This window comes from Penicillium paradoxum (assembly GCF_028828445.1).
Source record: "Penicillium paradoxum strain IBT 22861 chromosome Unknown utg000003l_segment0_segment0, whole genome shotgun sequence".
In the NCBI taxonomy this organism is placed as follows: Eukaryota; Fungi; Ascomycota; class Eurotiomycetes; order Eurotiales; family Aspergillaceae; genus Penicillium; species Penicillium paradoxum.
This window is the reverse complement of record NW_026643181.1, coordinates 4276769-4304381: the sequence shown is the minus strand read 5'-3', so window position 1 is coordinate 4304381 and position 27613 is coordinate 4276769. Positions and strand designations below refer to the sequence as shown.

The 27613-nt window shown below is 50.7% G+C and overlaps 11 protein-coding genes across 11 annotated transcripts; 8 read left to right on the top strand and 3 right to left on the bottom strand.

Annotated features, from left to right (window-relative positions):
* Nucleotides 1-789: 789 nt before the first annotated feature.
* med8 (RNA polymerase II mediator complex subunit MED8) lies at nt 790-1621 on the top strand (the record flags this gene model as incomplete). The annotated part of the gene is made up of 2 exons (XM_057174499.1): nt 790-914; nt 1009-1621. 2 exons carry the CDS (start codon nt 790-792, stop codon nt 1619-1621), a joined length of 738 nt encoding a protein of 245 aa, XP_057034650.1.
* Nucleotides 1622-1818: 197 nt separating this feature from the next.
* On the bottom strand, nt 1819-2773 carry N7457_003453 (putative monosaccharide-P-dolichol utilization protein; the record flags this gene model as incomplete). Its single annotated transcript, XM_057174498.1, has 2 exons — nt 1819-2085; nt 2147-2773. The coding sequence occupies 2 exons, from the start codon at nt 2771-2773 to the stop codon at nt 1819-1821; spliced, it is 894 nt and encodes a 297-aa protein (XP_057034649.1).
* Nucleotides 2774-2944: 171 nt separating this feature from the next.
* cox10 (protoheme IX farnesyltransferase) lies at nt 2945-4549 on the top strand (the record flags this gene model as incomplete). Its single annotated transcript, XM_057174497.1, has 1 exon — nt 2945-4549. One exon carries the CDS (start codon nt 2945-2947, stop codon nt 4547-4549), a length of 1605 nt encoding a protein of 534 aa, XP_057034648.1.
* Nucleotides 4550-6251: 1702 nt separating this feature from the next.
* N7457_003451 (ESCRT-II subunit protein VPS36) lies at nt 6252-8216 on the bottom strand (the record flags this gene model as incomplete). Its single annotated transcript, XM_057174496.1, has 3 exons — nt 6252-7859; nt 7928-8063; nt 8116-8216. 3 exons carry the CDS (start codon nt 8214-8216, stop codon nt 6252-6254), a joined length of 1845 nt encoding a protein of 614 aa, XP_057034647.1.
* Nucleotides 8217-8660: 444 nt separating this feature from the next.
* N7457_003450 (uncharacterized protein) lies at nt 8661-10262 on the top strand (the record flags this gene model as incomplete). Its single annotated transcript, XM_057174495.1, has 3 exons — nt 8661-8685; nt 8749-9994; nt 10049-10262. 3 exons carry the CDS (start codon nt 8661-8663, stop codon nt 10260-10262), a joined length of 1485 nt encoding a protein of 494 aa, XP_057034646.1.
* Nucleotides 10263-12014: 1752 nt separating this feature from the next.
* On the top strand, nt 12015-13971 carry N7457_003449 (phosphatidylinositol-3-phosphate-binding protein BEM1; the record flags this gene model as incomplete). Its single annotated transcript, XM_057174494.1, has 4 exons — nt 12015-12020; nt 12077-12172; nt 12271-13005; nt 13069-13971. The coding sequence occupies 4 exons, from the start codon at nt 12015-12017 to the stop codon at nt 13969-13971; spliced, it is 1740 nt and encodes a 579-aa protein (XP_057034645.1).
* An 896-nt stretch (nt 13972-14867) lies between these two features.
* N7457_003448 (AFG1/ZapE family ATPase) lies at nt 14868-16723 on the top strand (the record flags this gene model as incomplete). The annotated part of the gene is made up of 4 exons (XM_057174493.1): nt 14868-15210; nt 15269-15722; nt 15792-16308; nt 16379-16723. 4 exons carry the CDS (start codon nt 14868-14870, stop codon nt 16721-16723), a joined length of 1659 nt encoding a protein of 552 aa, XP_057034644.1.
* An 861-nt stretch (nt 16724-17584) lies between these two features.
* Nucleotides 17585-19864, top strand: catA (catalase catA; the record flags this gene model as incomplete). Its single annotated transcript, XM_057174492.1, has 3 exons — nt 17585-17782; nt 17833-18258; nt 18311-19864. The coding sequence occupies 3 exons, from the start codon at nt 17585-17587 to the stop codon at nt 19862-19864; spliced, it is 2178 nt and encodes a 725-aa protein (XP_057034643.1).
* A 1927-nt stretch (nt 19865-21791) lies between these two features.
* Nucleotides 21792-23436, top strand: N7457_003446 (putative di-, tri-valent inorganic cation transporter; the record flags this gene model as incomplete). The annotated part of the gene is made up of 9 exons (XM_057174491.1): nt 21792-21873; nt 21931-21980; nt 22035-22079; nt 22136-22283; nt 22348-22428; nt 22477-22610; nt 22668-22935; nt 22995-23074; nt 23152-23436. The coding sequence occupies 9 exons, from the start codon at nt 21792-21794 to the stop codon at nt 23434-23436; spliced, it is 1173 nt and encodes a 390-aa protein (XP_057034642.1).
* Nucleotides 23437-24487: 1051 nt separating this feature from the next.
* On the top strand, nt 24488-26458 carry N7457_003445 (putative glutamyl-tRNA(Gln) amidotransferase subunit A; the record flags this gene model as incomplete). Its single annotated transcript, XM_057174490.1, has 7 exons — nt 24488-24766; nt 24817-24915; nt 24977-25050; nt 25106-25205; nt 25259-25680; nt 25738-25861; nt 25916-26458. 7 exons carry the CDS (start codon nt 24488-24490, stop codon nt 26456-26458), a joined length of 1641 nt encoding a protein of 546 aa, XP_057034641.1.
* Nucleotides 26459-26540: 82 nt separating this feature from the next.
* On the bottom strand, nt 26541-27488 carry tpcM (methyltransferase tpcM; the record flags this gene model as incomplete). The annotated part of the gene is made up of 1 exon (XM_057174489.1): nt 26541-27488. The coding sequence occupies one exon, from the start codon at nt 27486-27488 to the stop codon at nt 26541-26543; it is 948 nt and encodes a 315-aa protein (XP_057034640.1).
* Between the last annotated feature and the right edge of the window lie 125 nt (nt 27489-27613).

Genomic DNA, 27613 nt, shown 5'->3' with positions numbered 1-27613 from the left:
TTTTCTCTGTGAGGGGAGGGCCGCAGATTGGCCAGCTGATCGGTCTACAAGCGTTTCAGCACGCACTGCCAAGAGCCCACGAGTCCAATTGCGGAGAGAGGGGTCGATCCGTCAGTTATTTTTGGATTTGGGGACTATGTTGTGCTTTGGGTTTTATGTGTTGGTTTTGGGACTTTGGGCGTTTCTTGCCTTGGTGCTTGGTGGGGAGATGGGTGGTTCATTTTGTCTTCTACAGAGTCGAGGTATGGTGGATTTTATGGGCTTTGAAATAAGGTCAAAATAGAATAGAATAAATACACAGATATGTCAACTGACGTGGTATTCAGTATAATAGGGGTCCAATCAATGATCCCGCTAGTACGCCGGTAACAAAAAGTAAGGGCCCCGATTCTATATCTCATAATAATACTCCGTAGTAGTTCCTCTTCGGATTCGAGTGACTCGGACTTGGATTCTTCCGCGATAGCTACTCATAAACCTCCGCTAGGCAAAGCAAGGAGGGGAAGTAGGCTACTAAGCGGAAGAAGTAATGTGTTATCTCGGAGGGAGAGAGTGCTATAATTAATAATATGGCGAACTAGAGGGTTTAGCTCTTGTACGTATTGTAATTGAATTTGATCAGTTTGACATTAAACACCAGCGCACAGTAGCGCGCGCCGGCAGTGTTCTTGTATATTGTAGTTAACGTAAACAACCAGATCCAGTGACAGCCTTTTATCTTATCCGCCCTCAAACCGCGCAATCCACACCCAGACCAGCTCTTCGACCTAACAATCCTCATTGGCCAACATGTCGAACCTCAATCAAGACCAAATCAAAGTCCTCGAGCAATCAAGGCAGCGTCTCGTCCAGCTGACCCGCTCCCTGGGCTCACTCATTGCAAGCCTAAACCAAAGCGACCCTCTTCCCCCGTGGTACGAGCTACCCCCTCAGTCCCCTCTAGTCAATCCCCCGAAAGAACCAGACGTAAAGCAATTAAACCGTAAAAGTACTAACCAATCAAACCAGGACCTCCCTCCAATCCCAAGCAAGCATCATCTCCAACAACCTCATCAGCGTCTCCGAACAACTCTCCGACCAACGCGACCTCCTCTCCACCCTAGTCGCCTACCCAGGCCCCGAATACCCAGGTCGCACACAAGCAAGCACGCTCGAACAACTCCTCCGCACAAAACTCGACCCCCGCGTCGAGGACTGGGTCGCGCGCGGCCGCACGGCAGGCACGGAATCCGCCGCCGCACCTACCTACCGCGCCGATGACGCGTACAAGCCGCTGAGCGAAGCGCAGCTGGCGCAGCTGTGGGAGTGGGCGCCGCTGGAAGCGAACCAGGAGGCGCGGCGGCGGAACTGGGGTGGGAATTATACGCTTGAGGAGCGCGAGGCTGGGATTGAGAATGTTGTTACGGGGTTGAAGAGGCAGTTGGAGGATGATGATGGGTCGGAGGAGGAGAGTGATGGGGAGGATGGGGATGGGGAGGAGATGGATGTTGTGGGTGTTCATCGGAGACCTGGGTCTGCGGGATTGGAGTTTGATATTGCGCCTCATGTTCAGCATCCGGTGCAGCCGTTTGTGCCGTTGGATCTTATTTTGAGGCATATGACTACTGGGCGCATGCCGTAGTTATGGTGCGTGGTGCTTGGGGTCTGTGGGGATTGGGATTGGTGGTTAGGGTTCTACTTCGTCTACGGTCTGGGATGAATACAAGTTCTCGTGGCTCGTGTCTGCAATTGCGTCGTTCTAAAAAAAGGGTGGCATTATTATCATTGTAACCGAATTGGAAAGAAAAAGAAGCAACAATTCGGCAGCTATCAAGCTATCTAGCCTCGGCGGCGGGTTGTGGGTGACTTCACGCCAGGCCGGGGAGAGGCTCCCGTGGCCTGGGCTGATGGCACCTCGACTGCCTTGGCTCGAGGGGCAGCAGCCTTCTGCTTGGGTGCAGGAGTGTTCCAGTACCAGAGCATCTGTGTTGCCAGGATAACGTTGAGGGAGAAGCCAGCGATGAATCCGTAGAGGATAAGCTTGTCATCGACTTCCTGGAGGGTGGTGAAGATTCGGGACAGCGACCCGGCAAGATAATTGAAGACCTATTGGAAGAGGATTATTAGTAATTAGATTTATGTGTGTAAACGATCGACGTCAACATACCGCGAATGCGCTGAGCTGTCCGGTTCCTCCTTCACGCCAGATGGTATAGATTTGAGGTGCCTTGCTAGCAACACCCAATGCACCAGCACCAGCCTGCAGGTAAGACATGGCCTGCGCATCGATAAGAGTCTGGTCGAACAGCAGCGCATAAACGCTGGCAGCTACAACGGCAACGAAAGCCGCGGCTGCGGCGGAGCGGCCGGCATAGTTCAGGACCAGAACACCAACAGCGATATCCTGGACAGCGATGAGAGCAGTCTCACCGTAGGTGCTGAAGGGGAACTGGTTGCGCACGCTGTACGAGAGGGTGATGAGCAGACTGGCAGTTTCAAGTGCGTAGGACACAAAAGAGACACCGGCCGACGAGCGGGAGTTGATCAGCTTCAGGATCTGGGGGATTTTGACAACGGCGCTGGCACCAACGATGGCAATGCCGAGGGCCTTCGAGATGGCCAGCGATGTGCAGGCAGGGTCCTTAGTGACATCGAGATCGAGCAATAATGCGCTGTGGCAGGACTTTCCGATCAAGGACACGACGGCATCGTGCACTGGCTCCGGGATGGCGGAGACAATAGGCGCCAGGTAGGGCTGGAGAGGTGTAATCACTGACTTCTGAAGAGTATCCATGGCGAATAGCGGATTGGTCTGCAGAAAAAAAAAAGGAACAGAGATGGATCAGGCAATGCCCAGAGAACAATTGTTGACATTCCACCAGAAGGAACGGATGTGGCCCGTGCGCCACCGGGGAAATTCAACTTCTCTCGTTCACTTTTCTTCTTTCTGCATGACCGACCCGCCATGATCCCTCTGCGGCCATCACTCCTACGGAGGCCTCGAGAGGCGCTTGTATGCTCACAATGCCTCATTGGGTCTCGTCCTGTGCGCCCCGACACCATTCGGGGGTTCCTATCGGCCTCAAAACGGAGGACCGGTATTGCGGATAACCAGTCCCCTTCGGTATTTCACAAGTCATACTTCTCGGCCAATCGATTATACGACGGATCAAACAGGAAGGGTGGCTTATTGTCTTCACTTGCACCCTCCGGGGCGAAAAGCAATTCCAAAGCTCCATCGTCCCCTAGTGATCCCGCCGCGGGTGAGCTCAATTCGTCTACAGCACCTCCCTCCGCGGCAGTTACGACAGAAGCGATCCCAGAGGAATTACCACATCGGCGGCGGAAACGCTTGAAGCAGGAAAGCAATGCAACCGGAGAACCAGATGGCAGCCTCCCGCTGGACGCCTCCGCGCAATTGTCGAACTTCTCCTCCGCCCTCCCCACCACCTCCATTCGCCGTAAATTGGCCGCGTATCTCGCCCTGACAAAACCTCGACTGTCCTTCCTGATTGTCCTCACCACTACATCTGCATACGGAATGTACCCAATCTCGTCCTTGCTCACCCTCGACCCGGCCATGACCCCACTCCCCACTCTTTCGACCTCGACCCTCACCTTTATATACCTGACGGCGGGCACATTCCTGTCCTGCTGCAGCGCCAATACACTGAACATGATGTTCGAACCGAAATTCGACGCGCTGATGTCGCGAACTCGCAATCGCCCTCTGGTCCGCGGTCTTGTCTCGCCTCGGGGAGCTCTGCTGTTCGCGATTGGTACTGCGGTTACGGGCCTCTCGCTCCTTTATATTGGAACCAACCCGACGACGACCGCCCTCTCTGCGACGAACATTTTCCTATATGCTTTTGTATACACACCCCTGAAGCGGATCTCCGTCATTAACACCTGGGTTGGGGCGGTGGTCGGCGGAATCCCACCCCTGATGGGCTGGATCGCTGCAGCAGGCCAGACCGCGACAATTGGTCACGACACTTGGCGCGATATGCTGTTCAGTGAGAATAGCATTGGCGGTTGGTTGCTAGGTGGAATCTTGTTCGCCTGGCAGTTCCCGCACTTCAACGCTCTATCCCACCTCATTCGCGACGAGTACAAAGCGGCCGGCTACAGAATGTTGTGCTGGGTTAACCCCGCTCGCAGTGCTCGGGTTGCTCTGCGGTACTCTATCCTGATGTTCCCCATCTCCATTGGACTGTGGTGGGTGGATGTTGTTGGAAGCGGTTTCCTCGTTGGCAGCACTGTCGCCAACGGCTGGCTGGTGCGGGAGGCGTATCGATTCTGGCAGCACCAGGGTGCAAACGGCACCGCACGTGGCCTCTTCTGGGCCAGTATCTGGCAGCTGCCTATCCTTCTGGTTGGCGGCCTCGTTACCAAGAAGGGTCTTTGGGATGGAGTTTGGAGGAACATCTTCGGACATCCTGACGAAGATGAGGATGAATTCTTGTACTATGATGATGAGGAAGAGCTTGAAGACGAGAAGTCTAAGGCCCAAGACCCTGCATCTACCCGTCCGTCGGCAAACCGGACAAGTGCTTTGTCCACTGTATGAGAGTATGGAACTCAACCATAGACTTTTTGTTGGATTTTATTCACTCTGATTGGCTCAGCGCATTGATTTGCCTCGGCCAGTCTGTTCCCACCCTTCTTTGTTCTTCGGAATTTGTCTTATACAGCGGTTTGGAGTGGCGTTTTCTGTCTTTGTATAACACCAGTCCTCTGTGGAACCTATACAGATCTATTTAGTCTTTCTTCCATTTCTTTCTTTGTAATTTGATTTCATATTATAATTCACCAGCGACTTCCCTTGGATACGAGTTTGTCACCATGTTCTCGAAACAATTGGGCAACGTTAATCCTAGAACATGATTCAACCTATTGATGTATCTATTGTGTCCTACCAATGCCTCACTGTAGGTCACAACTGTAAACCCGAAATTAATCCCTCAGATATGCGGACGGCATGACTCATAGATCCTTGATCTCGCCACATTAGCTGTCTAGTGATTCAGTACGACTTACAAGGTCCAAAGCAAAGCATAGATCTCACAGAGGAGAATAGCCTGGTGACCATGCACATAGGGTATAGCACTGCCTTGGATGGGAAAGGCCGAAGAAGTGAGAATCATTGAACAAGACACACACAAAGACGTAGAGTGTACGCGCGGTGAGTGAGATCGGTTGAAGTATGTTCAAGGAAGGGTTAAGTATAGGAGAACGAGTAGTTAATGAGATTTCAACTCCAAGTTGATAGGACAAGGTCTGTGGACGGATTGAGTAATGCAGTGTAGGATGAGCTGTCATGGTGAAGGGTAGGTTAAATATAAGAATCCAGATTGAAATCAGTAATCCTGGGAAGTTAGCCTAGTGTGTTTAGGTCCGGACGAATGTCTATGCAATGAAGACCATAAACCGAATGGCTTTAAATGCGACGATTGCCTGTGAGACGCGGCCATAAGGAGCATCCCAGTCAGGGGTGCGATTCCCCGACACTTTTTTTTTTTTAGCTTGTTTTCCTTGTTTGATTTTTCTCTTCCTAACTGACCCAACTAGCTAACTGGAGTTCTCACTGATCTGATATACATGGAGAGTCCGGAATCGGTAGCCGTCCATCCCAATAGCCCTGGGGAACACTCCAGGACATCCACTAGGCTCTTGGAGTCTGAGCTTGCTAGGGCTCCCTATAACCTAAATGAGAACTCTCTAATCCCAACAGCTCTGGCTTTAACTATTTCTTTTTTCATCTTTGCTTGGGTATAAAAAGAGAACTATCGATAGAGTTGAGATACTCTGTACCAAGACATGTGGTTGAAGCTAACCCTAAGGATACCAAATGAATCACAAGCCTTAAATTCGAGGCATTTACACTTCTTATGACCCGACTCAAGTGGTACGGTTGTAAGCAATGGCTAACGCGGTAATGAGCAAGGCCTATCAGCTGTTCATGTGAAGTCTAAGAAGCTCTTGGGAGTGGATCCGTTCGGCTCGGGAGGATCAGTGGGGTCACCCGCGCCGTTTATTCAACACGCGTAGATATCGTCATTGGAAGTAAAGCGTAGAGAGGAAGAGGGGAGCGAATGATGTGTTTTAGTTTTAGAAATTGACATAAAAGAGTTGTAAATTTATAGCTCTGTGGCTCGAGATATTTTCTATGCATCGTTCTATTATGCTTCATAGGTGCAAAGCCACTGCCTCTCGTGTTCATGGAGATTGCAGGTAACTTTGTCTGTACATTCATATAGTATCGCCTTACCTCAGATGACAAGGCGAGAGAGATCATCATACTCGGCGGGTGAGATATAATTGCGCCAGAAGCGTAGGCCTTCAATCCCTTCTTCTCGGCAAAGAATCCCCCGATCTTCGGCCATTTCCAGCTCTTCGGCAGCCACCCCGACGCTCCACTTGAACCGATGCGCAGCTTCCTGTGCAGTGACAGCCCGACCGAAAACAGACCAGTCCCATGGAACAGGATCATCAGGAGGAACTTGTCGGAGCTCTTCCATCCAGGCTTGGAGCTTACCGATTGTCTTCTCATCACTCCAGTCGTATCGTTGTACCACAAGAAGCCCGCTCTTGAATCGTCGTAGCCGCACTGGCAATTTGAGCTTTTCCCACAGCTCCGCTGCTTTTTGGAAATCCGACGGGCTGGCCAGCTCTACTCCATTACGGGAGCGGTTGAAGAGCGCCCAGAGATCGATGAGACTTATAATCCCACCTTCTCGCTGTAAGATGCCTTTCCTGTCATCTGTGAGGTATTCGGCCAGGTCGCGGGCGAGTTCTGATAGATAGAGGCTTTCAGATCCAGAAGTCAGCATATCTTTGGTCGTCACCATCCCCAATGCCGCGGCGGACTCGGATAGCACCGCGCTGGTATCTGAAGAGCCTTCCTTGGTGGTCATCCCCGACTCGTGCGCCAAGGTTTCAGCCAGAGCAACGATTTGCTTGGCAGAGGCCATCAAAGCCTCTAGGTCTTCAAAGGCGTTCCCTATGACAAATTCATTTTTCCTCCGTGCTTCTAATCCTCGGCGCTCTAATCCTGCAATGCCAACACCTGATGGTCGTGGTGCTGAGGGTAAAGGGCTTTCAATGATACCCGCAGCAGAAGACGAGCCCGGTGAGATACTCGCTTTGGACGGCGGAGGCACTGGAGGGGCATTTTGCAAAAGCCATTTTCTTTGAACTAAAGCCCCCTTGAGTCTTTCGTGGAACGTCTTATCTCCACCCGCACGAAAGGAAAACTTGATACACTCGCTGACCTCCGTGTTTGTGATATGTGATTGCTCAAATAAAGGCGCAGGTGAGTCCACTCGGTTTGTGTTGAGCGAATTAGCAGATAAGGGCGCTCCGCATATCTCACATTCGACGAGCGATGGATGGTTCACAAAGGTACATCGGGGACAAGAGACGGTTTTCCCTAAGCTAAGAGGAGCTGGAGGCGCATTGGCATTCGGTTGGCCGATACCCTGTGCAATGGCCGACGAGGCAACTGAGCTCGGCAAGGGTTCCCGGTTTGTAACAGCACTGATTGCTGCCTTTAGAACTGTTGTAAATGGAGGCTTGATTCCACAGGCTAGACAAGGAGGTAGATGTGTCGCTGCACTAGCCGTTGCAGGGTCGAAATTCGACGGAACGGGGTTGGAGAATGAGCATATAGGGCAGATCCAAGTGGCATTGATTGGTTTTGGAGATAATGGACTTTGAGGAAAGCTCGTTTGCGGAAGGTGAGAATGCGACTGCGTGGGATGAAGTGTCGGTTTCTGGGGTACAGCTGGGCTGGCCGTTGCGCTCCTTGACTTATCGGTCTTCTTCTTCTGCGGTTTAGGATAGATGGTAACCTTCGGAGAAGACTTCAGGAAGCCAGCCTGGATTCCAAGTTTGTTAGCGATGGTCCAAAACAAGATGATTGAATTGAAATGTACGCATGTCGCACCTGAGACTCTACTCGATCGAGTTCCTTCAGATCAATAGCAACTGAGTATTTTCGTGAATCCTCAGCTGCAACATAGCACACTCTGTGAGATGTGAGGTATGCGTGGCCATTTTGGTAGTTCTGGATTTTGTATTTCCTTTATTTCCCATTAGCACCCCGCATCAGGAGCATCATCATGAACTACTTACCCGTCATACAGACCCACTGCGTCTTGAACAAAAAGAAGGGTCTCGTCAGGCAATAGCAAGGGTCTGAGCGCAGTAGTCAGATCCAGCGCTTTGAAGAACATCTAGTAGGTTCAACCAGCTCCCAACATCTACGTTGTAGGGGGTCCCATGTGGAGAGTGATATAGAGGGTGCGCATCGTCATTTGCCCGACGCGATTGCGATAACGATAAGGCGGGATGTCCGGACTGGAACAACAAAGGCCCGGTGAGTAAGCGAGTATCTTCACCTGACCGTCACGAGTCCAAGTGTCTGTGCGGACTTCACCCTCATTCTCATCTTGCTTGCGACCATTCCATCTTGAAAATAAACGTCCATCATCTCTTGTCCCATCTGAAACGCATTCTAGCTGAGGTTTAGGCTTGACCCTTCATCACTCCAGCCCTTTCTCGAGTCTTGCCCTTCGTAGCTTTTTACTTCCTTTCATCCCGTTTCTTTGTTTTTTCCAATTTTTGCATCTACGATGAGTTCCAGCATACCACCTTGGCGTTCTACCGCCTCGGCCCCGATGCCTAGTGCGTTCCCTCCGGTTGGTAAGATAACAGATCCGACTCGAGTCAGGTTGGCCTCGTGTCATGAGGCTAACAGCCCGACAGCGGCTCCAGCATACACTCCAGTTCAAGCCCGTCGTAGCCTCGTCCACAATAGCAAGCCAACCAACGGGTCCATTCCCTCCCAGTCCACCCAGTCGGCATCGCCGGATACAGAAAATCGGGCAAGAGTGGAGTTCCCACCACCGGTCCGCTCCTACGTGCAACGCTGCTTTGCTCCCGAAAACCAGGTCCCCAGCGTGAGCATTCCTGAGATGCAAGAGAAGCTGAGACATGTTATCACGGATGCAGCCCAAAACCATAAGCTGGAGTTGATCGACTGGGAAAGACTACCTTTGCCACAGACTATGGTGCAAAATGAACGCAACAAGATCCTGGCAAACCCCAGTTCTTCCAACTGGGCATCCAGTCTGCCATCTTCTCCGGCAGACGCTACACGGAAGAGAAAGTCGACTGATGCCCATCAATCGGAAACTGGATCCCCTCCGTGGAGACAAGCTAACCGCAATCGTTTTGAAGACCGAGTTACTCACCCTACCACAGAGAAAAAACCACGCATAACACTGGACCAGTCTAGTAAGTCCAAAGCTAATTTGGAAATGAGGAAGAAGCGATTCGAGGGAGCAGGAGGCCACGCGACCTCTCCTTCCTCTCCTGCCAGATCGCCGACGGATACTCCCGATGCGGATCAAGGCCCTGTCATCGGTCGCTGCCAAACTTTGGAGAAGAACTATTTCCGATTGACCTCTGCCCCCAACCCGGACACTGTCCGTCCTTTGCCCGTCTTGCAAAAGGCCCTGGATTTATTGAAGAAAAAGTGGAAGAATGAGGGCAATTATGGTTACATCTGTGACCAGTTCAAATCGTTGCGTCAAGACCTAACGGTCCAGCACATCCGAACTGAATTCACCGTCGTCGTCTATGAGATTCATGCGCGCATCGCCTTGGAGAAAGGGGATCTTGGTGAGTACAACCAGTGCCAGACCCAGCTACGAGTGCTGTATGCGCAGCAGCTGGGAGGACATCCGACAGAATTCAAGGCCTATCGTATTCTCTATTTCATTTACACGCGGAATTGGACGGCCATGAACGACGCATTAGCCGACGTGACTGCAGAGGATAAAAAAGACCTGGCCGTGAAGCATGCCCTGGATGTTCGATCTGCCCTTGCGCTCGGGAACTACCATCGTTTCTTCCAGTTGTACCTTGATACGCCGAATATGGGAGCCTACCTCATGGACATGTTCGTCGATCGTGAGCGGTTGAGTGCTCTGGCGACAATGTGTAGAGCGTGAGTCCTTCTGGTCTATACTACGATACGGTTTTCGCTGACTTTTCCCCCTAGATACAAACCAGATGTCAATATCCGGTTCATCACTGAAGAGCTTGGGTTCGAGTCGGATGAACAGACCGCACGCTTCATTATTGACCACTCCTCTGCGGAGCTGCTGGAGGATAAGAGTGGGGCTGTGAGGCTGTTGACGGCCAAAGCAGGCTTGCTCTTTGACAAGGCCAAAGCCGACGCCAACCGTGTGGTTGACATTAAAGGCCAAATCTAACCAAGTTCACATATATCTTCCGCCAGGGGTCCACACCCCCTTGGATTTCTCGGTCAGGCCGGTCTTTTCTTTTTGCATCTTTTTTTTGGCGTATTCTCAAAAGCGGCAGGCGTTCACCCCCCAACGTCCACATTTGATTTAGCCTTTACCTTTGAGGCTTACCTTTTCGCGTCATTGCCTTTTCTCGTTTTCCCAGCTTCATCCCCCGGATTTCTCTCCACAGGATTCTCGCTACCGGAAATTCGATACTAATACCCCCGACGGCGTCTGGTTCTGGAGTTGGTTGGTTCTTTGGAGGGTCAGTGGGCAGCAGGCGTGCCTTTTCGATGAAGAGGAGAGAGGGTGTCCAGTAAATACCTACATTCAATTTACTTATCTATCTTGTACTTTTCTTTTTGTCGATGGCGTATTTGCCCTTCGCATCTTTAGAAACTCGCCACGTGGGGAACCCGAAGTCAGGGCTGGGTCACCCAAGCGAGGTGTCTCCAGCCATTCGCAGGAGCAGGTTCAACGGGGATCTGTGCGGGGGCTTGCCAAGCGTTCCCTTCATCGAGACCAAACGGCTTAACGGCTCTCTCATTTCACATGGTACAATCCTCCGTACAATATCCGTTATCTGTGATCGACATGGAATAGGCTTTCTTCAGGTTTACTTTTTTTTTTCTTTGGGGCAGCAAAGAATGGGTGGTCTAGATTGTGTTCCACCTCAGGTAATTTCCGGTGCATACGTCGAATCGGCAGATTGCAGCCGCGCGCATTCGCAGTCAGCCCCAGAATTTTAATTTGGGAAAAACCAGTAATTAAATTTCAAGCGCCCGATTTGGCCCCATTCTAGGCCCTATATTACATACATTGGTCTGTGTGTGGTCGAGGGCATCCAGGGCAATAGAATATCTAGTGTCTAGGGGGAAACGCCGATCGGAGCGTTGGGAAAGGGCCAACGTCACGATCCACGCATTGGGCGTTGCTAAACCAAGGTTCAAGGTGGAGAGGTGAGGGGGCAATTGTTCTTTTCTTCTTTTCTTCTTTCCTTTTCTTCTTCTGCCTTCGTTGAGAATCCTGACTGGTGACTGGGGACTGGGGAGTAGCTCCGAGGCCAAAAGTCGCCATTGGTGCTAGTCCCTATGTAGGGTGTGATCCCGTTGCACTAGCCGGTGGATTATCATTTGTCTGCCCAACGGGGCTCCATTGTATTACAAGCTGGTATATTTCGAGTCTGGGGTCGCCTGTCGCATGGGAGAGAATAGGAGAATGGAAGTTGGGGAGATAAGGGGAAATGGCGCAAGAATCCCCTTGTGTGGGCTTTGTTGTTCGCCTTTTACAACCCTTGTGTCCAAGCGAGGTGAGACATGGAGGTGTGTCGATGGAAGTATGTACACCTAGGGTTCGAAGGTTCACAACGAATACGGACTTTTCACATGACAATACAGTAGCAAGGTATACATAGTCGGTTCATTGTTGGCACGTACAGTAGGTAGGGGGCTTCTATATCTAGGTATGTATGGAGGGTCAAAGATAGCATACCAGCCTTGGAACGCCAGCCCTAGGGAGACCAGCCCTGGAGACACCAGCCTAGAAGAAAGAAACCCAACCTGAAAAAGCGGGCCCCCCTAGCCATCGCCATCTAAGCCGCGTGGTTGGAACCGCAATACGGATTACCTGGGCAAGGTATAGAGGACATTTGGCTCAAAAGAGCTGCTCCTCCTTTCTTTTCTCTCACCATTCTTGATCTTCTTCCTCAACGTACTAAGTATGAAGGTGAGACTCCCACGTGTCATGACATACCTGGTAGTTAAATTAACCCGGTTTCCCAGGCCTTTAGGCGATCCTTGAAGGGGGAGAAAGATCCCAAACATCATCACATCTCCATTACCCCCAAATCCGCCATCGCCATCTTACCCCCCAAGAAAGTGAGTGCTTCTGGCAGACTGAATTCGCCCTAAACCCCCTCGCCCCTCCTGGTGTCCCACTCCCGACACGTTCTTGGCAGTGGCTGACCGCATTCCAGGTAATTAAAGCCCTCTACGATTATCAACCTGAGGGAACCTCGCAGGAATTGGCCTTCAGCAAGGGTGATTTCTTTCACGTTATCAGCAGGGAGGACGATTTGGATTGGTACGAAGCGTGCAATCCGCTGATCCCTAGCGCCAGGGGGCTCGTGCCCGTCTCCTTTTTTGAGGTTATCGGCAAAAACGAGAGGGATAGTGGGGGCTCTGGAGACTTGTCTAAGAACCACCACGACTCAGGCTTCTCCGACCGCGGTCTTTCCCGATCAAATTCTTCCAACACGAAGAACGGCGCATTCAGGATGTCTGCACTCAAGGGCCAGGGCGCCATGGTTTATGGAATTGTCCAGTACGATTTTCAAGCGGAGCGACCCGATGAATTGGATGCGAAGGCGGGCGAGGCCATTATCGTCATCGCCCAATCCAACCCGGAATGGTTTGTCGCCAAACCCATCGGGCGTCTCGGCGGGCCAGGCCTGATTCCCGTTTCTTTTATCGAATTGCGTGATATGCAGAGCGGCCAGGCCGTCACCGACCCGTTGGATGCCGTGCGGCGCGCCGGCGTTCCCAAGGTCGAGGAGTGGAAGAAAATGACTGCCGAATATAAGAACAGCAGTATCACTCTGGGCAAAATTGACGCTGGCCAGGGCGGTGGCAACGTGACGGCGGTCACGTCCGGCATGGACAAGATGTCCATGGGCCAACAGACTCGGATGAGTCAAAATGGCAATGGCTATGTATGTCATCACTTGTGGACTTGCGATTCTCGATTTCATTTGACTGACCATGCGCTCGAACAGGATCACCAACGTACCGCTAGCAAGGGAACCTTGTCGCAAGTGTCCACGTCGCAACAGGCCTACCAAACCCTCATCCCTGTCTCCGCGTATATTCCCCGCTATTGTTTCGATAACGATAAATATTGGTACATCATCGAAGCGAAGATGGAGGACGGGCGCTGCTGGGAGCTGTCGCGTTATTACCACGATTTCTACGATTTCCAAATCGCCCTTCTGACTCAATTCGAAGAGGAAGCTGGCAACCGTGGCCGTTCGCGAATCCTCCCCTTCATGCCGGGTCCTGTCACCCATGTTACCGATGCCATTTCCAATGGCCGTCGTCAGAATTTGGATGAATACATCAAGAAGCTGCTGTCGATGCCCCCGCATATTTCGCGCTGTCAACTTGTGCGCGACCTCTTTGCGCCCCGCGAAGGAGATTTCGAAATCGATCCCAATGCGTTCGGCGAAGACGCCCGATACTCAGGTACATCTCAACATTCCGGCGGCATGGATCCCCAAGGAAGTGTCTCGCGCCAGTCTTCCCAGCAACAGATCAATGCAGCCTCGGATCGCACATCCCAGCAGCGTGCGTCCGCAGCGACGGCCTACACCAACGGTGGCCCACCACCCATGAACCGGCAAGCCAGCTCCATCACCCAAGCCTCTGCCGCCTCAGCCAATAGCGCGATGAAGGTGAAGGTGTTCTTCCAAGATGATTTGATTGCTATCCGTATCCCATCCGGTGTGAGCATGCAGCATCTCAAGGACAAGCTGTGTGACCGATTGAAGATCCAGGATGAAATACTTGTGCAGTACCGCGACGAATCCACCGGCTCCTACATCGATCTCCATACTGATCAGGATTTGGAGAACGCCATGCAGCGGAACACTAAGCTGACGCTCTTTGTCAGCGTCGGATAAAAAGCACTCATTTTCCTGGTGTTGTGGTCGATAGACTTGTCCTTGATTTGGTCGATGGGGTATTACTACCTACCTCATGTTAATGTTTGCAACGAGTATGGGTGCATTGGAGTTTTTGTCATAATGTGTGGCCATTTTTTTGGTCATTTTTTTCTTTTCTTTCTAACTGATCGTCAGTTGAGCGATTTCACATTGTCCATGAGGACGAGATCGCGATGTTACGAATCTGATGCGACATGTACGCCATGGTTTCTCTTTTTGTCTTTTTGCTCCCCTTCTTGATCTCCCTGTTTCTACGGTGTCGCCTTATGGGTCTGCCTTTTTTCTGCTTCTCTTTCGCCTCAGATCTACATCTTATCCTCTCCAGGATCATACCCCGGTCTGCCTGCTTTTCTGTACATATTTTCTTGTTCTCGTGCATATACCGGGCAGGCCTCTTGGCCTGCACTGATATACAACAATGGTATTTCACAGCTCTTATCAAATATCAAATTTACATGTAACTTGTTGAGCAAAAGCCGTTCCTGTGAGAAGACTATATAGAAACACCGACATATTACCAAGTCACATGACTCGGGTCCGAGATGGGTTCCGGGTGTTCTATTCTTAACAGGAACGGAACATAAGTGCCGAGATTCAGTTAGAGTTGTGACCTGAGTTTTGCGGACTCCAGTTGCTACATAGACATCCGCTGTGTCTTGTTGCAACACTTACAATCTATTTGCGTTGCCTCGTGAGCACCCACCCGCTGCCGCTCCCCGGAGAAAAACAAATCTTGCCTGAACAATACCTCGGTTAACGCCGTCGCATCGCAACGCTCTACAACGGTCAAACCTGACCTCGAGTCTACCGTTGCTGTTTCACCCACGAATTATTATTTTCAAAAGACAGTGCCAATGAGCCGCCCATCGGCAAAGCTATGCGCAGAGTGCTTCCCGAGCGCGCTTCGGGCGCCTCGGGGCCTTCGGCCAACAACGTTGCGGGGCACGACTCATAGATCCTATGCTACGGAGCGGAGAGCAGTCGATACTCTGCGGCGACCAACTCGGTCTCCGCTGGTATGTGTGTCTTCGAAGCGGATCCCTCAGCTGGCTGTGCGATCTCCGCAGAATGAGCGGGGACTGGCGACTGTTTCGGACAGCGAGAAAACCCCCGTCGCCGCTCCGCAGGATGGGCCTATGAGGGAATATGACTTGCGTGTGCAGTCTGGGCGGTTGAGAGATGATGAACACCAAAGGGGTAGGTTGCGGGCTCTAGCGATGCACAAGACCGAACTAACATGGGGATTCGTCAATAGGTATCATCCAGAGTCTACAGGACCTCTTCGAAGCGTTGAAAGATTACACCCCGCCTAAAGTCGTTCACCCCTCGCCCGAAACTCTAGATCTCAACCAACAAAAGACGTCCTTCTTCGGGTCTTTGTTCGGCGGCGCGAAGAAGCCTGCCACATCTGTTGTTCCGGATAACATGCCCAAGGGACTATATATGTATGGCGATGTGGGGTGCGGAAAGACCATGTTGATGGATTTGTTCTTTGATACACTGCCGCCGAATATTACACACAAGACGCGCATTCACTTCCACAACTTTATGCAGGACGTACATAAGCGCATGCACGTGGTGAAGATGAAGTATGGAAACGATTTCGATGCGCTTCCGATGGTTGCGGCGGATATCGCCGAGCTCTCGGGCGTGCTTTGCTTTGATGAGTTCCAGTGTACAGATGTAGCCGATGCGATGATTCTGCGACGGTATGTTTTCATCCCCAGCCCAAGGAATGGTTTCGGTGATCTGGATTCCAACTGACGGTTTCCAACCAGACTGCTCGAGATTCTCATGTCCCACGGCGTCGTTCTTGTCACCACCTCTAACCGTCACCCCGACGATCTGTACAAAAACGGCATTCAGCGCCAATCTTTCATCCCATGCATCAACCTCCTCAAGACCGATTTGAGCGTTATCAACCTTAATTCCCCAACTGACTATCGCAAAATTCCCCGACCCCCAGCTGCTGTCTATCACCACCCGCTGGGTGAAGAGGCACAACGCCACGCGGAGAAATGGTTCGAGTACCTGGGCGATCCTATCAATGATCCCCCTCACACAGCCACCCAGGTCGTCTGGGGCCGCGAAATCAATGTCCCCAGGGCCAGCGGCACGGCTGCATATTTCTCCTTCAACCAGCTTATCGGCGCGGCCACAGGTGCCGCCGACTACCTCGAACTCGTCCGGCATTACGACGCGTTCATTGTCACGGATGTGCCGAGCATGAACCACACCCAGCGTGACCTGGCTAGACGATTCATTACCTTTATCGATGCTGTGTATGAAGGCAGAGTAAGTGACTTTCTTCCGTATTATAGGAACCATGAGTCGTGTAAGCGTAGTCGACTAACATCCCACTCAGGCCAAACTTGTCCTCACAACCGCAGTCCCTCTCACAAACCTATTCATCTCCGAATCCGATATCAAGAGCACCCTCAAAGCTGGCGACCACTCCGATCTCTCCGATGCCATGCGCAACCTCATGGATGACCTCGGCATGTCCGTGCAAGCACTGAAGAACACTTCCATCTTCAGCGGTGATGAGGAGCGCTTCGCTTTCGCCCGTGCTCTTTCCCGTCTATCCGAGATGGGCAGCAAGGAGTGGGTCGAGCGCGGGTTGGGACATGGAACCGATGTTGCCCAGAACAAGGCGGAGCGCGAGGCTTGGCAAAAGACCAGGAGTCAATGGAGTGAAGATAAACTGTAGATTTGACTAACTTTTTTCCACCATCCGTTTGACTTTCCAGTTTCGTTGTTCACTACAACTGTGCTATAGAGAGATACCTGCTGCACATAGATCGACATGGGTGTATATAGCATGGCTTTTTCTTAGAATCAACATGGATTGAATCCATGAATCCATTTCAGCGACATCCTCAAACTGAATATATCCTAAGTTATTATACCTCGCAAATTGTTGCTTATGGAAATCAGCGGCCGTCATTTCCACCCTGATATCAGGTGACGTCACAACCCGAGAACAAGTTCTAGATAATCCAGACAGCAGAGACACGAATAAGAAGACCGAATCTAGGCATAATTTCACGTCATCGGAACTGAACTCGGCCTGGTCCACCTCCCAATTCCAATGCCGAAGCACAACTCTTAAGTAGTGGAACCTATGATCAACCACCCAGACAACGCAAAAGCTCCCTTCCCAAGCTCTCGTGGAGTCCAGGAAACCGCCCCACGAATGAAAAGCGCGGGATTCGCAATATTTCTTGTCTGCTTGAGTTTATTACAGGTTTTTGTTGGATCGCGGTATCGGGTTCGGGGGTCGGAGGATAGGTCATACTATGATCATTCTTGCAAAAGCTGAGCTTCGGTGTTTCCACCCTGCTCGCCGAGCTGTTCTGAGTAGTATCTGGATTTCATTTCATGGATTGCTGGTTGGGACAGTGTGTGTGTTAGAGAAATTACATCATTGACGCAATTGGGGGTTTTTCCTTGGTTGGACAGATTGAGAAGCTTGAATTTTATATATAAAGCGACTGGAGCCGAGCGGGCGAGAGCTCCTTTTTTCTGTTTCGATCTTCCCCAACTAGTATCAATCTACTGTCTATCAAATATGGCATCCAGTACAAACGCAAAGTCTGCAGACGGCAAGACCGCCGATCTACAGAAAGACATCGTCGACGTCCACACCCAACGGCATATGACAACCGACCATGGAGTCAAAATCTCCAACCCAGACCAATGGCTCCGCGTCATGGACGAAAAGAAAATCGGTCCATCACTGCTAGAAGACCAAATCGCCCGCGAGAAGGTATACACACACACGCCGCCGCAATCCCCTTCCGAACTAACGATCTATAGATCATGCGCTTCGACCACGAACGCATCCCCGAGCGAGTCGTGCACGCCCGCGGCACAGGCGCCTTCGGCACATTCAAACTCACCGAGAGCGCAGAGGACGTAACAACCGCCGGCGTCCTGACAGATACTAGTCGGGAGACGCCGCTATTTCTGCGCTTCTCGACTGTGCAGGGAAGCAAGGGCAGTGCGGATACAGTGCGAGACGTGCGCGGGTTCGCCATCAAGATGTACACGGCCGAAGGAAACTGGGATATTGTGGGGAATAATATTCCGGTTTTCTTTATTCAGGACGCGATTAAGTTTCCGGATGTGATTCATGCTGTCAAGCCCGAGCCGCATAATGAGGTGCCGCAGGGGCAGACGGCGCATAATAATTTTTGGGATTTTCAGTATTTGCATTCCGAGGTTACGCATATGAATCAGTGGGTGAGTATTTCTATTCTTTGGGGAAGTGGAATTGGGTTGCTGATGATGGTAGATTATGTCTGATCGAGCTATTCCGCGATCGTTCCGGATGATGCAAGGGTTTGGTGTCAATACTTATTCGCTGATTAACAAGGCTGGAAAGCGGCATTTTGTGAAATTCCATTTCACGCCGGAGCTGGGCGTGCATTCGCTAGTTTGGGATGAGGCGTTGAAGATCGCTGGACAGGATCCCGATTTCCATCGGAAGGATTTGATGGAAGCCATTGAGGCTGGCCAGTTCCCGCGCTGGAAATTCGGTATTCAGGTTATCCCTGAAGAGAAGGCTGATAACTTCGAGTTTGACCCCCTCGACGCCACCAAGGTCTGGCCCGAGGAGCTGGTGCCCATTCGTTACATCGGTCAATTGGAGCTCAACCGCAATATCGACGAGTTCTTCCCGCAGACCGAGCAGGTCGCGTTCTGTACCAGCCACATCGTGCCTGGTATCGACTTCTCTGACGATCCACTGCTGCAAGGCCGCAACTTCTCATACTTTGACACCCAGCTCTCGCGGCTCGGTCCGAACTGGCAGGAACTGCCTATCAACCGACCCGTGTGTCCGTACATGAGTCTGGTGAACCGTGATGGGCAGGGTAGACACCGCATTACCAAGGGTAAGGTGAACTACTGGCCGAACCGGTTCGATGCAAACCCCCCCGCGAAACAAGAGGAAGGCGGCTTCACCAGCTATCCCGAGAAGTCGCAGGGTGCCAAGAAGCGCGCGCTGTCTGATAAGTTCAAGGAACACTACAACCAAGCGCAGACATTCTACAACTCACTCTCACCAATCGAAAAGATGCATGTGGCGAAGGCATTCTCCTTCGAACTGGACCACTGCGACGACCCCGTCGTCTATAAGCGCATGAGCGAGCGTCTAGCCGCAATCGACCTAGACCTAGCCAAGACCGTTGCCAAAAACGTCGGCGGCGACACGCCCACCAAGGCCCTGAAGGAGAACAAGGGCAATAAGGCCAAAGGCCTGAGCCAAATGGACTTCATGCCCGAGAAACCCATCATCTCAACCCGCCGCATCGCCATCCTCCTCGCCGACGGCTTCGACTACAACCAGTACACCACAATGAAGGAAGTACTCACCTCGCACGACGCATTCGTCATCACAATCGGCTCCCAGCGCCAGGGCGTCACTGCCGAGTCCGGACAGAAGGTTATCCCCGACCATCACTTCCCCGGGGCGCGATCCACACTATTCGACGCTGTCTACGTGCCCGGCGGCAAACATATCGAGGCGCTGTCGAAGAACGGCGTTGCGAAGCATTGGATTGCTGAGGCATTCTCGCATCTCAAGGCTGTTGCTGGTACTAACGAGGCTGTGCCATTTATTCAGAGGCAGATTGGGCTTTCTGAGGTCGAGGTTGCGCAGAGTGGTTCGCCACTTAAGGAGTCGTATGGTGTTGTTACGGGTTATGGGGATGCGGTGTCGCTGTTGAAGGTTGGCACGGTGGGACCTGATTCGAAGGGTCTCGCGGAGCAGTTTATTTGGCATATCTCGAGACATAGGAACTGGGCTCGTGAGTTGGATGGACTTTCTGCTCAGATTGCTGCTTGATTTGTGGTTCTGCGGTAGTTCTGAGATTAAGTGGATATGTGACCATGAAATTGTATTTGGTTAATGAAAGTTGGGTCATTGTACACTCTCGTTACTCTATAATATTGTGTAGTTCATAGCGAGTTCTCAGACTTGAGGGCTTTGATTATCTGGAGCATGATGAATGCGTCCGGGCTTGAGTGGGGGTGGACTTGAAAAGACAGTTTGACTACAACTACCTGGCTGGTGCGGTGTTCCAAAGCCCGCACTAACATAACCATGCCAATTCTCATTCTAAACCGCTCAGGGCCGAATATCCCCGTGGACCTTAAGCCTCAGGGCCCGTAACTTGTAAGGCCGCGGTGTTCTAGCGATAGACCATGACCCGCTGGGGGAGAAGAAACCAGCTCTCTCTCTCTTTCGTTCTCTTTTTTCTTTTTTGTCGCTTCTCTTTCTGCATTTTAGATATTCCTGTTAGCTGATGCAGGCGAAGAAAAGTATGGTGTTGGACGTAGACAATCAACGAGGATCCGATTGTTGCCCTTGGTTTCGGGACGCTGATATTTCCCAACTTTGGAAGGTTTCCACCCCCAGGGCCGATCTTGAGCTTGGGTTAGCTCAGTCAGAGGTAATCGGCTCCTATGACCCTGATTAAATGGTCCCGCATAGTGGGAAAGGCTTATCGATCTTTGAATTTCGTGTTGAACTCGGCTGGTGCGGTAGTCCCCTGAACGTCAACGAAAAATCTCATGTCGCTCTCTAATTCACTAACAACAAACTCATTTCTCAATGCCTTGTCGAGTAAGAAACAAGTTGGGGTATATGGCTTGCTCGCAAGTCTTTGATTGATGCACAATCTAGGTTGTTCAAAAAGGAATTCGAATCACGCCAACGATGTTATGGCCGTTGCATTGGTGTCAAATCCCACGTTCCATGCCCAAACCAACATTGGCGCCCCGTGTCAAAAGCAGGGTAGAAAACTTAATGCGAGATAAATCCTGTTGATTCAGATTCCCACTGCACGGCTGTCGGAAGATGGTAAGCCTAAGCCCCTGGGAACGGTCTGGAGCTTATGTTCCAAAGCAGCATTGACCAGATAGTCTGACCGATCATCTTGGGCTGCATAATCATATGCAGTGGTTACCACCGCCTTTTCAATTTCATACTGTGTAATTCTAAAGGAGCTGGAGAGTTTAGCTGATGTTCTAGATATCATGGCTTTTTCAGGGGGTAGGGATATATATAATCGAGGAACAGGAAGAGGAAGACAACATATCAAACCGTATAAAAATGATCAACACCACAAATAGCCACTATATATTGCAATACTCCGTACTCCGTACTTGAATCCTAGTCCTTCCCACGGAGTACACCGCATGAAGGATTTAAAGTCATGGTGAGATCTCACATTCAGATGCTGTGATACACCGCATATGTGGCAAGTCAGCATTCTTCATCGACTGATCATCAAAATAATAAAACCTAATCCACAAGCTCCTGTAGGGCTGGGGGGAAATATGTTCCTGCGAAAATTCTCTCTCTCAAGGTCCCCGGAGTGGTATTCTTGGTCTCATGTACTCAGCCGTCAAGCGCTACACCAAGCCCTAAGTCTCTCTCACGAGACAACAACAACGTACTATTGGCAATTATGAGATAACACCGTTACAGAGAGAGCACCAACTCCGATGCTTCACTTATCAAGTTTTTTACAATACTCAGCCTTTCACATACCACGTCACCCCCACATATTTCTAAGCGGTCGGAGCTCTGCCACATTTCAAGGCGAATAGTTACACGGCGGGAATATCGGACCAGCCATTTCTTTCCCAACTGGGGACCGGAAGGCAGAAGTATTCACGATCTCGCACCGAAAACGGGGGTTCTTTTCTTTTTCCTAATCGGCAACCACGTTCCTATTCACTGGTCCTTCTCGATTCGATCTCCTACGATGGTCTTTCGCCTATCACGTTCGACACGCTTGAGCGTTGTGATTGGTATTTCGACATGTTTTTTTCTAGCTGAGATCTCGGGTAGGTGTTCTCTTCTTGGTGACGTTGGATGAATTGATGTGCTGATATTCGGGGTAGTGGGCTTTTATACCCATTCCATTGCTCTGATTGCGGACGCCTTCCACTATGTAGGCATTTTCTGAAGTGTAACTTGGCGATCTGTTGATTAACACATGTCACAGTTGAATGATTTGGTTGGGTTTATTATCGCTCTTGTGGCTTTGAAGGTATATCCTTGTTTCACTGTCCGGTTGTGTATAGCCCAAGCTGACATTTAGTTAAGAAATCAGAGCAAGCCGAGTCGCCTAAGGAACTTGCCTTTGGGTGGCAGCGCGCTCAGCTGCTCGGTGCATTCTTCAATGGTGTTCTCCTGCTTGGTTTGGGCATTAGTATATTCCTACAGTCCATTGAGCGGTTCATTGCTCTCGAATGTAAGTCTCGCATTGTACACTCCATGTTTGCAATTTGTCCGATCAGAACTAACATTGCCGTCAGATGTCAAAAATCCCAAGTTGATGTTTATCATTGGATGTATTGGATTGGCACTGAATATTATCAGCGTCCTTTTCCTTCATGGTAAGAATTCCAATGTTGGTGTCATTGTATCAAACTAACAATGATCAGAACATGGACATGATCATGGACATGATCACGGACATGGACACGGGCATGAGCATGATCACGAACATGGGCATGACCATGGCTCGCCTACATCGGTTTTACATATCGATGAACATTGCCACGATTCCGACACCAAGGTGAATATCGAGTGAATTCACAACTACATTGAAGGGAACTGACCAATCTTGGCTTAGCATGACGATCACAAGCATATTAACCTTGAAAAACATCACTGCGAAGACTTGGGTGGCCACAGCCATGGACATGGCGGCCACGACCACGGTGATCTGGGTATGATGGGTGTCATGATCCATGTCATTGGCGATGCAATCAATAATCTGGGTGTCATGGCTGCCGGTCTGGTCATCTGGCTGGCAGCACCCCACACTGGCCGATACTACGCCGATCCTGGTGTGAGCATGTTCATTGCTATCTTGATCATTTTATCATCGTTCCCTTTAAGTAAGTCAAGATCACTCCAAACGAGTGAGAGTGATAGCAAAGCTAATAATACGTTCCAGTGCGTCGAGCCGGGCTAATCCTGATGGAGAGCGTGCCTGCGGGTGTTGACATGGACGATGTCAAACACGACCTGGAAAAGGTAAGATCATATTGATTCACTTTTCATTTACCATTCTCTGGTTTTATCTCTCTCAGTTCAATACTGACAACCACCAGATCAAGGGCATTAACTCAATTCACGAGCTTCACATCTGGCGTCTGAACCAACGAAAAACCCTCGCTTCCGTGCATGTTGTTGTATCCGAGAACTCCGTCGAGAGCTTCATGAAGACAGCACGCGTGATCAAGGAATGTTTCCACGCCTATGGAATCCACTCGATTACCCTGCAGCCCGAACTCGCAGATGTGACGGACGGCGAACTGTCCCAGAGCTGTGACGAGCCTTCCCGGTGCCAGGTTATCTGCGGGACTCTTTGTGAGCCATTAACTTGCTGTGGGTGAATGACTTGGAGTCGGGGATTCCTATGTGGTGTTGTTAGACTTGGTGCGGGCAGAGAACACGACCACATCTACAGCTTCCATGTATCAATATTTTTATGGATATCGCATATACATATATAGATTTTGTTATCTGCCTATGAGGCTACAATTTGCATAATATTCCATCAACCAGCCAAGTGGCCGAGCAGTAACTCAGCCATCGCATCTTCCTTGGTCTAGTGGTGATGATTTCCGCTTGTCATTAACACCGATAAGCGCGGGAGACCGGGGTTCGATTCCCCGAGGGAGAGATTTCTTTTTGCTTTTGCATTTTACTTCTGATCTTATTCATTGCTTTGCAATACTTTTTTTTGTGGGAGGATCGCAAATTGCTGAGTTGGAAAGTTGGTGGTTGACAATAACCTCATGTATTGCAACTGCCAGACCAATAGGTATACCTGCAGCATCTACTAGTCGCGATAGATACCATCTTATATTCTTCTATTACTCGAGATATTTCGTCATGGTTCCTATGTGTATTTGTCTTTGCAGACTTGATACTCTATCTGCGAAATCGTTCGCTCTCTTTGATCGGTGTTTTTGTCGTCGATGACAAAAAATGGCTTCAGACATATACCAATGTCTAGTGGGAACACGAGCAAACGTGCCAGTCTATTAAAATCCAACAACATCATCAAACCATTACACATAGTGGGACCCAGACGGAACCCCTCCGCAGCGATGCATCTCTCAAGCAAGACCCCTCCGTCAGATACGAGCTGCAAGATGCTCCACCAAGACGCGGGGAGGCCGCCACAGCAGCCGTAGAGCGTATGGAGTGAACGTTGTGGACCACTGCCTACGTTATACGGTGCACATGTAGGTAGGAATGCGAGTTCCGATTCCGAGATAGCTGCAGATCGTAATAGATAGAGGCCGATCATGTGCGGGGAAGATTAGTAGTACGAGAAGGGCATAAAGTATCATTTCGGTCCTGCTACTTTCATCTTAATCTTCTCCAAGTATACCATTTTTGTATTGCACATCCCTCGTCAAATCACCCATATTGAAAATGGCCATCGAAGGCTGGGAAGCCCAAGCCCAAAGAGGTAAAGATATTCTTACCAACTCTATTCCGAAGCAATGGCTTCTTCCCGTTGAGAGACTACCTCCGGTCTCGCAGAAGAGCGTGGTGGATTTCCCCCGACAAAGCGGGCTGTTGAGTGAGCGCGAGCTCACTATCACTGATATGTCGGCCACGGCACTGGTAGCGGAAATGGGGAAAGGGAAGCTCAGCTCGGAAGAGGTTGTGGTGGCATTTTTGAAGAGAGCGGTCTTGGGCCATCAACTGGTAAGATGATGGGTCTGGTTGAAGATGTAGTTGCTAACCATAGTTCATAGCTCAATTTTGCTACCGAATTCATGGCTGAAGAGGCAGTTGCTCGTGCCAAAGAGCTTGATGAGTACTACCAACGCACGGGGAAACTGGTCGGGCCTCTGGTAGGTTCATCCATTTACTGCCCAATTTGATATCGGCGAGTTTCTAATCACGTACTTCCAGCATGGCGTTCCGATTAGTGTGAAAGAGCATATTTCCATGAAGAACCGAACATGCAATACTGGATATGTCGCATGGTAAGTACATATAGAAACTCACCGCAACAAGTCCTTCTCCTGATAATTGATGCAGGGTTGATAAGGTCACTACGGAGGATTCGCTCCTCCTACAATGCCTGTCCAAATCTGGCGCCATCTTTCATGTCCGGACTAACCAGCCGCAATCATTGATGGTAGGCTCACACATCTCCAATTGCTCTTTGGATTTTGACCAACGTTAATCTAGCACCTGTGCTGCAGCAACAACATCACCGGCACAACATTGAACCCATACAATCGCACTCTAACTCCAGGTGGATCCTCCGGTGGCGAGGGTGCTTCTATGGGCTTCCACTGTGCGCCGCTGGGCATTGGAACTGACATCGGCGGATCGATTCGCTGCCCAGCTGCCTTCTGCGGTGCATACGGTTTCCGACCTACAACTCTGCGGAACCCTCTAACGGGATTAAAGGCTGCTGCCTCGGGCCAAGACTCAATTCGTGGTGTGGTGGGTCCACTGGCCAGCTGCTCGATTGAGGATCTAGAACTGTTCCAGAAGGCTGTGTTGGAACAGGAACCTTGGGAGATTGAGACAGCGCTGGTGCCTGTGCCGTGGAGAACTGTTGCACCGACACGGGATATGACTGTGGCCATAATGTGGGATGACGGGTATGTTATGGCTTAGAGAAACATCGTTGTTTTTCAATGTGTTAATCATTGTTATAGTTGCGTTCGTCCTCATCCCCCCATAACTCGGGCCTTGAGACTCGCAAAGGAGAAATTGTCCGATGCGGGCATCAAAGTCGTGGACTGGGAGCCATATAAGCATCAGGATGCCTGGAATATTATCGTGAGTGCTGACCGTTTGATCCGATTATACTTAATCGACATTAACATCATCTAGGCCGCTCTATACTTCCCCGACGCCACTAGGAGGCAACGCGAAATTCTTGCCCAATCGGGCGAGCCAATGCGTCCGCTAACTGAATGGGCCTTTAGCTATAGCCAAAAAACGCCCATTTCCCATCCTGAGGCTTGGATTCTTCACGGCCAGCGCGATACCTACAGAGACGAGTACCACGCTCTCATGAAACAACGTGGTGTTGACTTTATCCTCTCTCCGGCTTATTCCGGGGTTGCTGCCGTGATGGGCGAGCCCCAGTATTGGAACTATACTGCGATTTGGAACATAGTTGATTTACCTTCTGCAGTGTTCCCATCTGGAATAGCCGTGGATTCCACGGCAGATGCGCTGACGGACGAGGATAAACAATACGTTCCGAGAGACGAAGTTGACGAGCGTGAGTGGCGTAAGTATCAGGGCCCAGAGAGGTATGAGGGTGCGCCGGTGGGACTGCAAATTGCCGGTAAACGATTCAAGGATGAAGAGACCCTAGCGGCGGCCAAGCTTGTTGAGCAGATCATCAAAGGCGAGAAGAAAGCATGAGGAATTAGGTGGAATATGAGTTGATTAACTTATTCTTAACATACTAGCAACAGAGAAATTAAGAAATCTGCTCATTCTACCCTCAGCCATTTCGCTTTGTAGCAAAGACCATAGCTAACGGTGTGGCTGTCTTCACCTTCTTCCCTCCAAAAGCCCGCTCCATCTCATCCCAAAGAGGATTGATCTCGGACTCCGCGACATCTGGCGTCGTCCAGGTAGAAGCATAGCCCTTGAACCATTCACAATCCTGTTCATCCATCCAATCCTCAACATCCTCCTCCCAGACAATCTCTTCCCCATCCTTAACTTGACTTTCCCCAACCCGATCATTAATCCTAAAAGCCTCAATCCTCCCCTGGGCATTGATATACAACCTCTTCACACCCTCCCAATCCCCCGTCGGGAACCCAAGAGCCTCCATCCCAGAATTCAAAATCCGCAACGCATGATCCAGCATCGGATCATTGACCTCCCCCGCATAGAACCCACAAACCGCCTCCCAAGCCCTCTGAGCCCGCTCATTCCCCTCAATGCGCGGGTAATTATAATGCGTAATAACCAGCGTCCCGCCGACGCGCAACTCCCTCGCAAATTCCTTAATTGCAATCTCCGGTCTCGTCCAGTGGATACATTCGCATGCCATGATGAGGTCGACGGAGCCGGACTCGACGGAGCTCTTCTCGGCACTTTCCTGCAGGAATCTGAACTTTGATTCTGGAAGTTGGGATTGCTCGACGAGGACTTTGCGCGCGAGCGCAGTGTAGCCTTCGTTAGGGTCTGAGACGATGACTTTGTTGAAGCGGGGGGCGAGGCTGGAGGAGACGATTCCGCACCCGGCGCCGATGTCTTGGGCGATGGACCAAGTGGCGTGGGACTTTTGGGCGTGGTAGGTGAAGACTTCTTCGAAGAATGAGGGTGGGTAGATGGGTCGGAAGGTGACGTAGTCAGACCAGTTCACGCCTTGTTTGGCGTTGAAGCCGTATTCTGGGGCGGGTGCGATCTCGCTGGTTGGCATGGTGGTTGTAGACATTTTGAGATATTTGGAGGGTGACTGATTTTTGATTTTGATATTTGAGAATTATGGGAAGTATTTATATAGCGCGTCCTCTTGCCCCAAGGGTCCTTGTGCAAGCAGAGACCCTGAATTTGTCATGA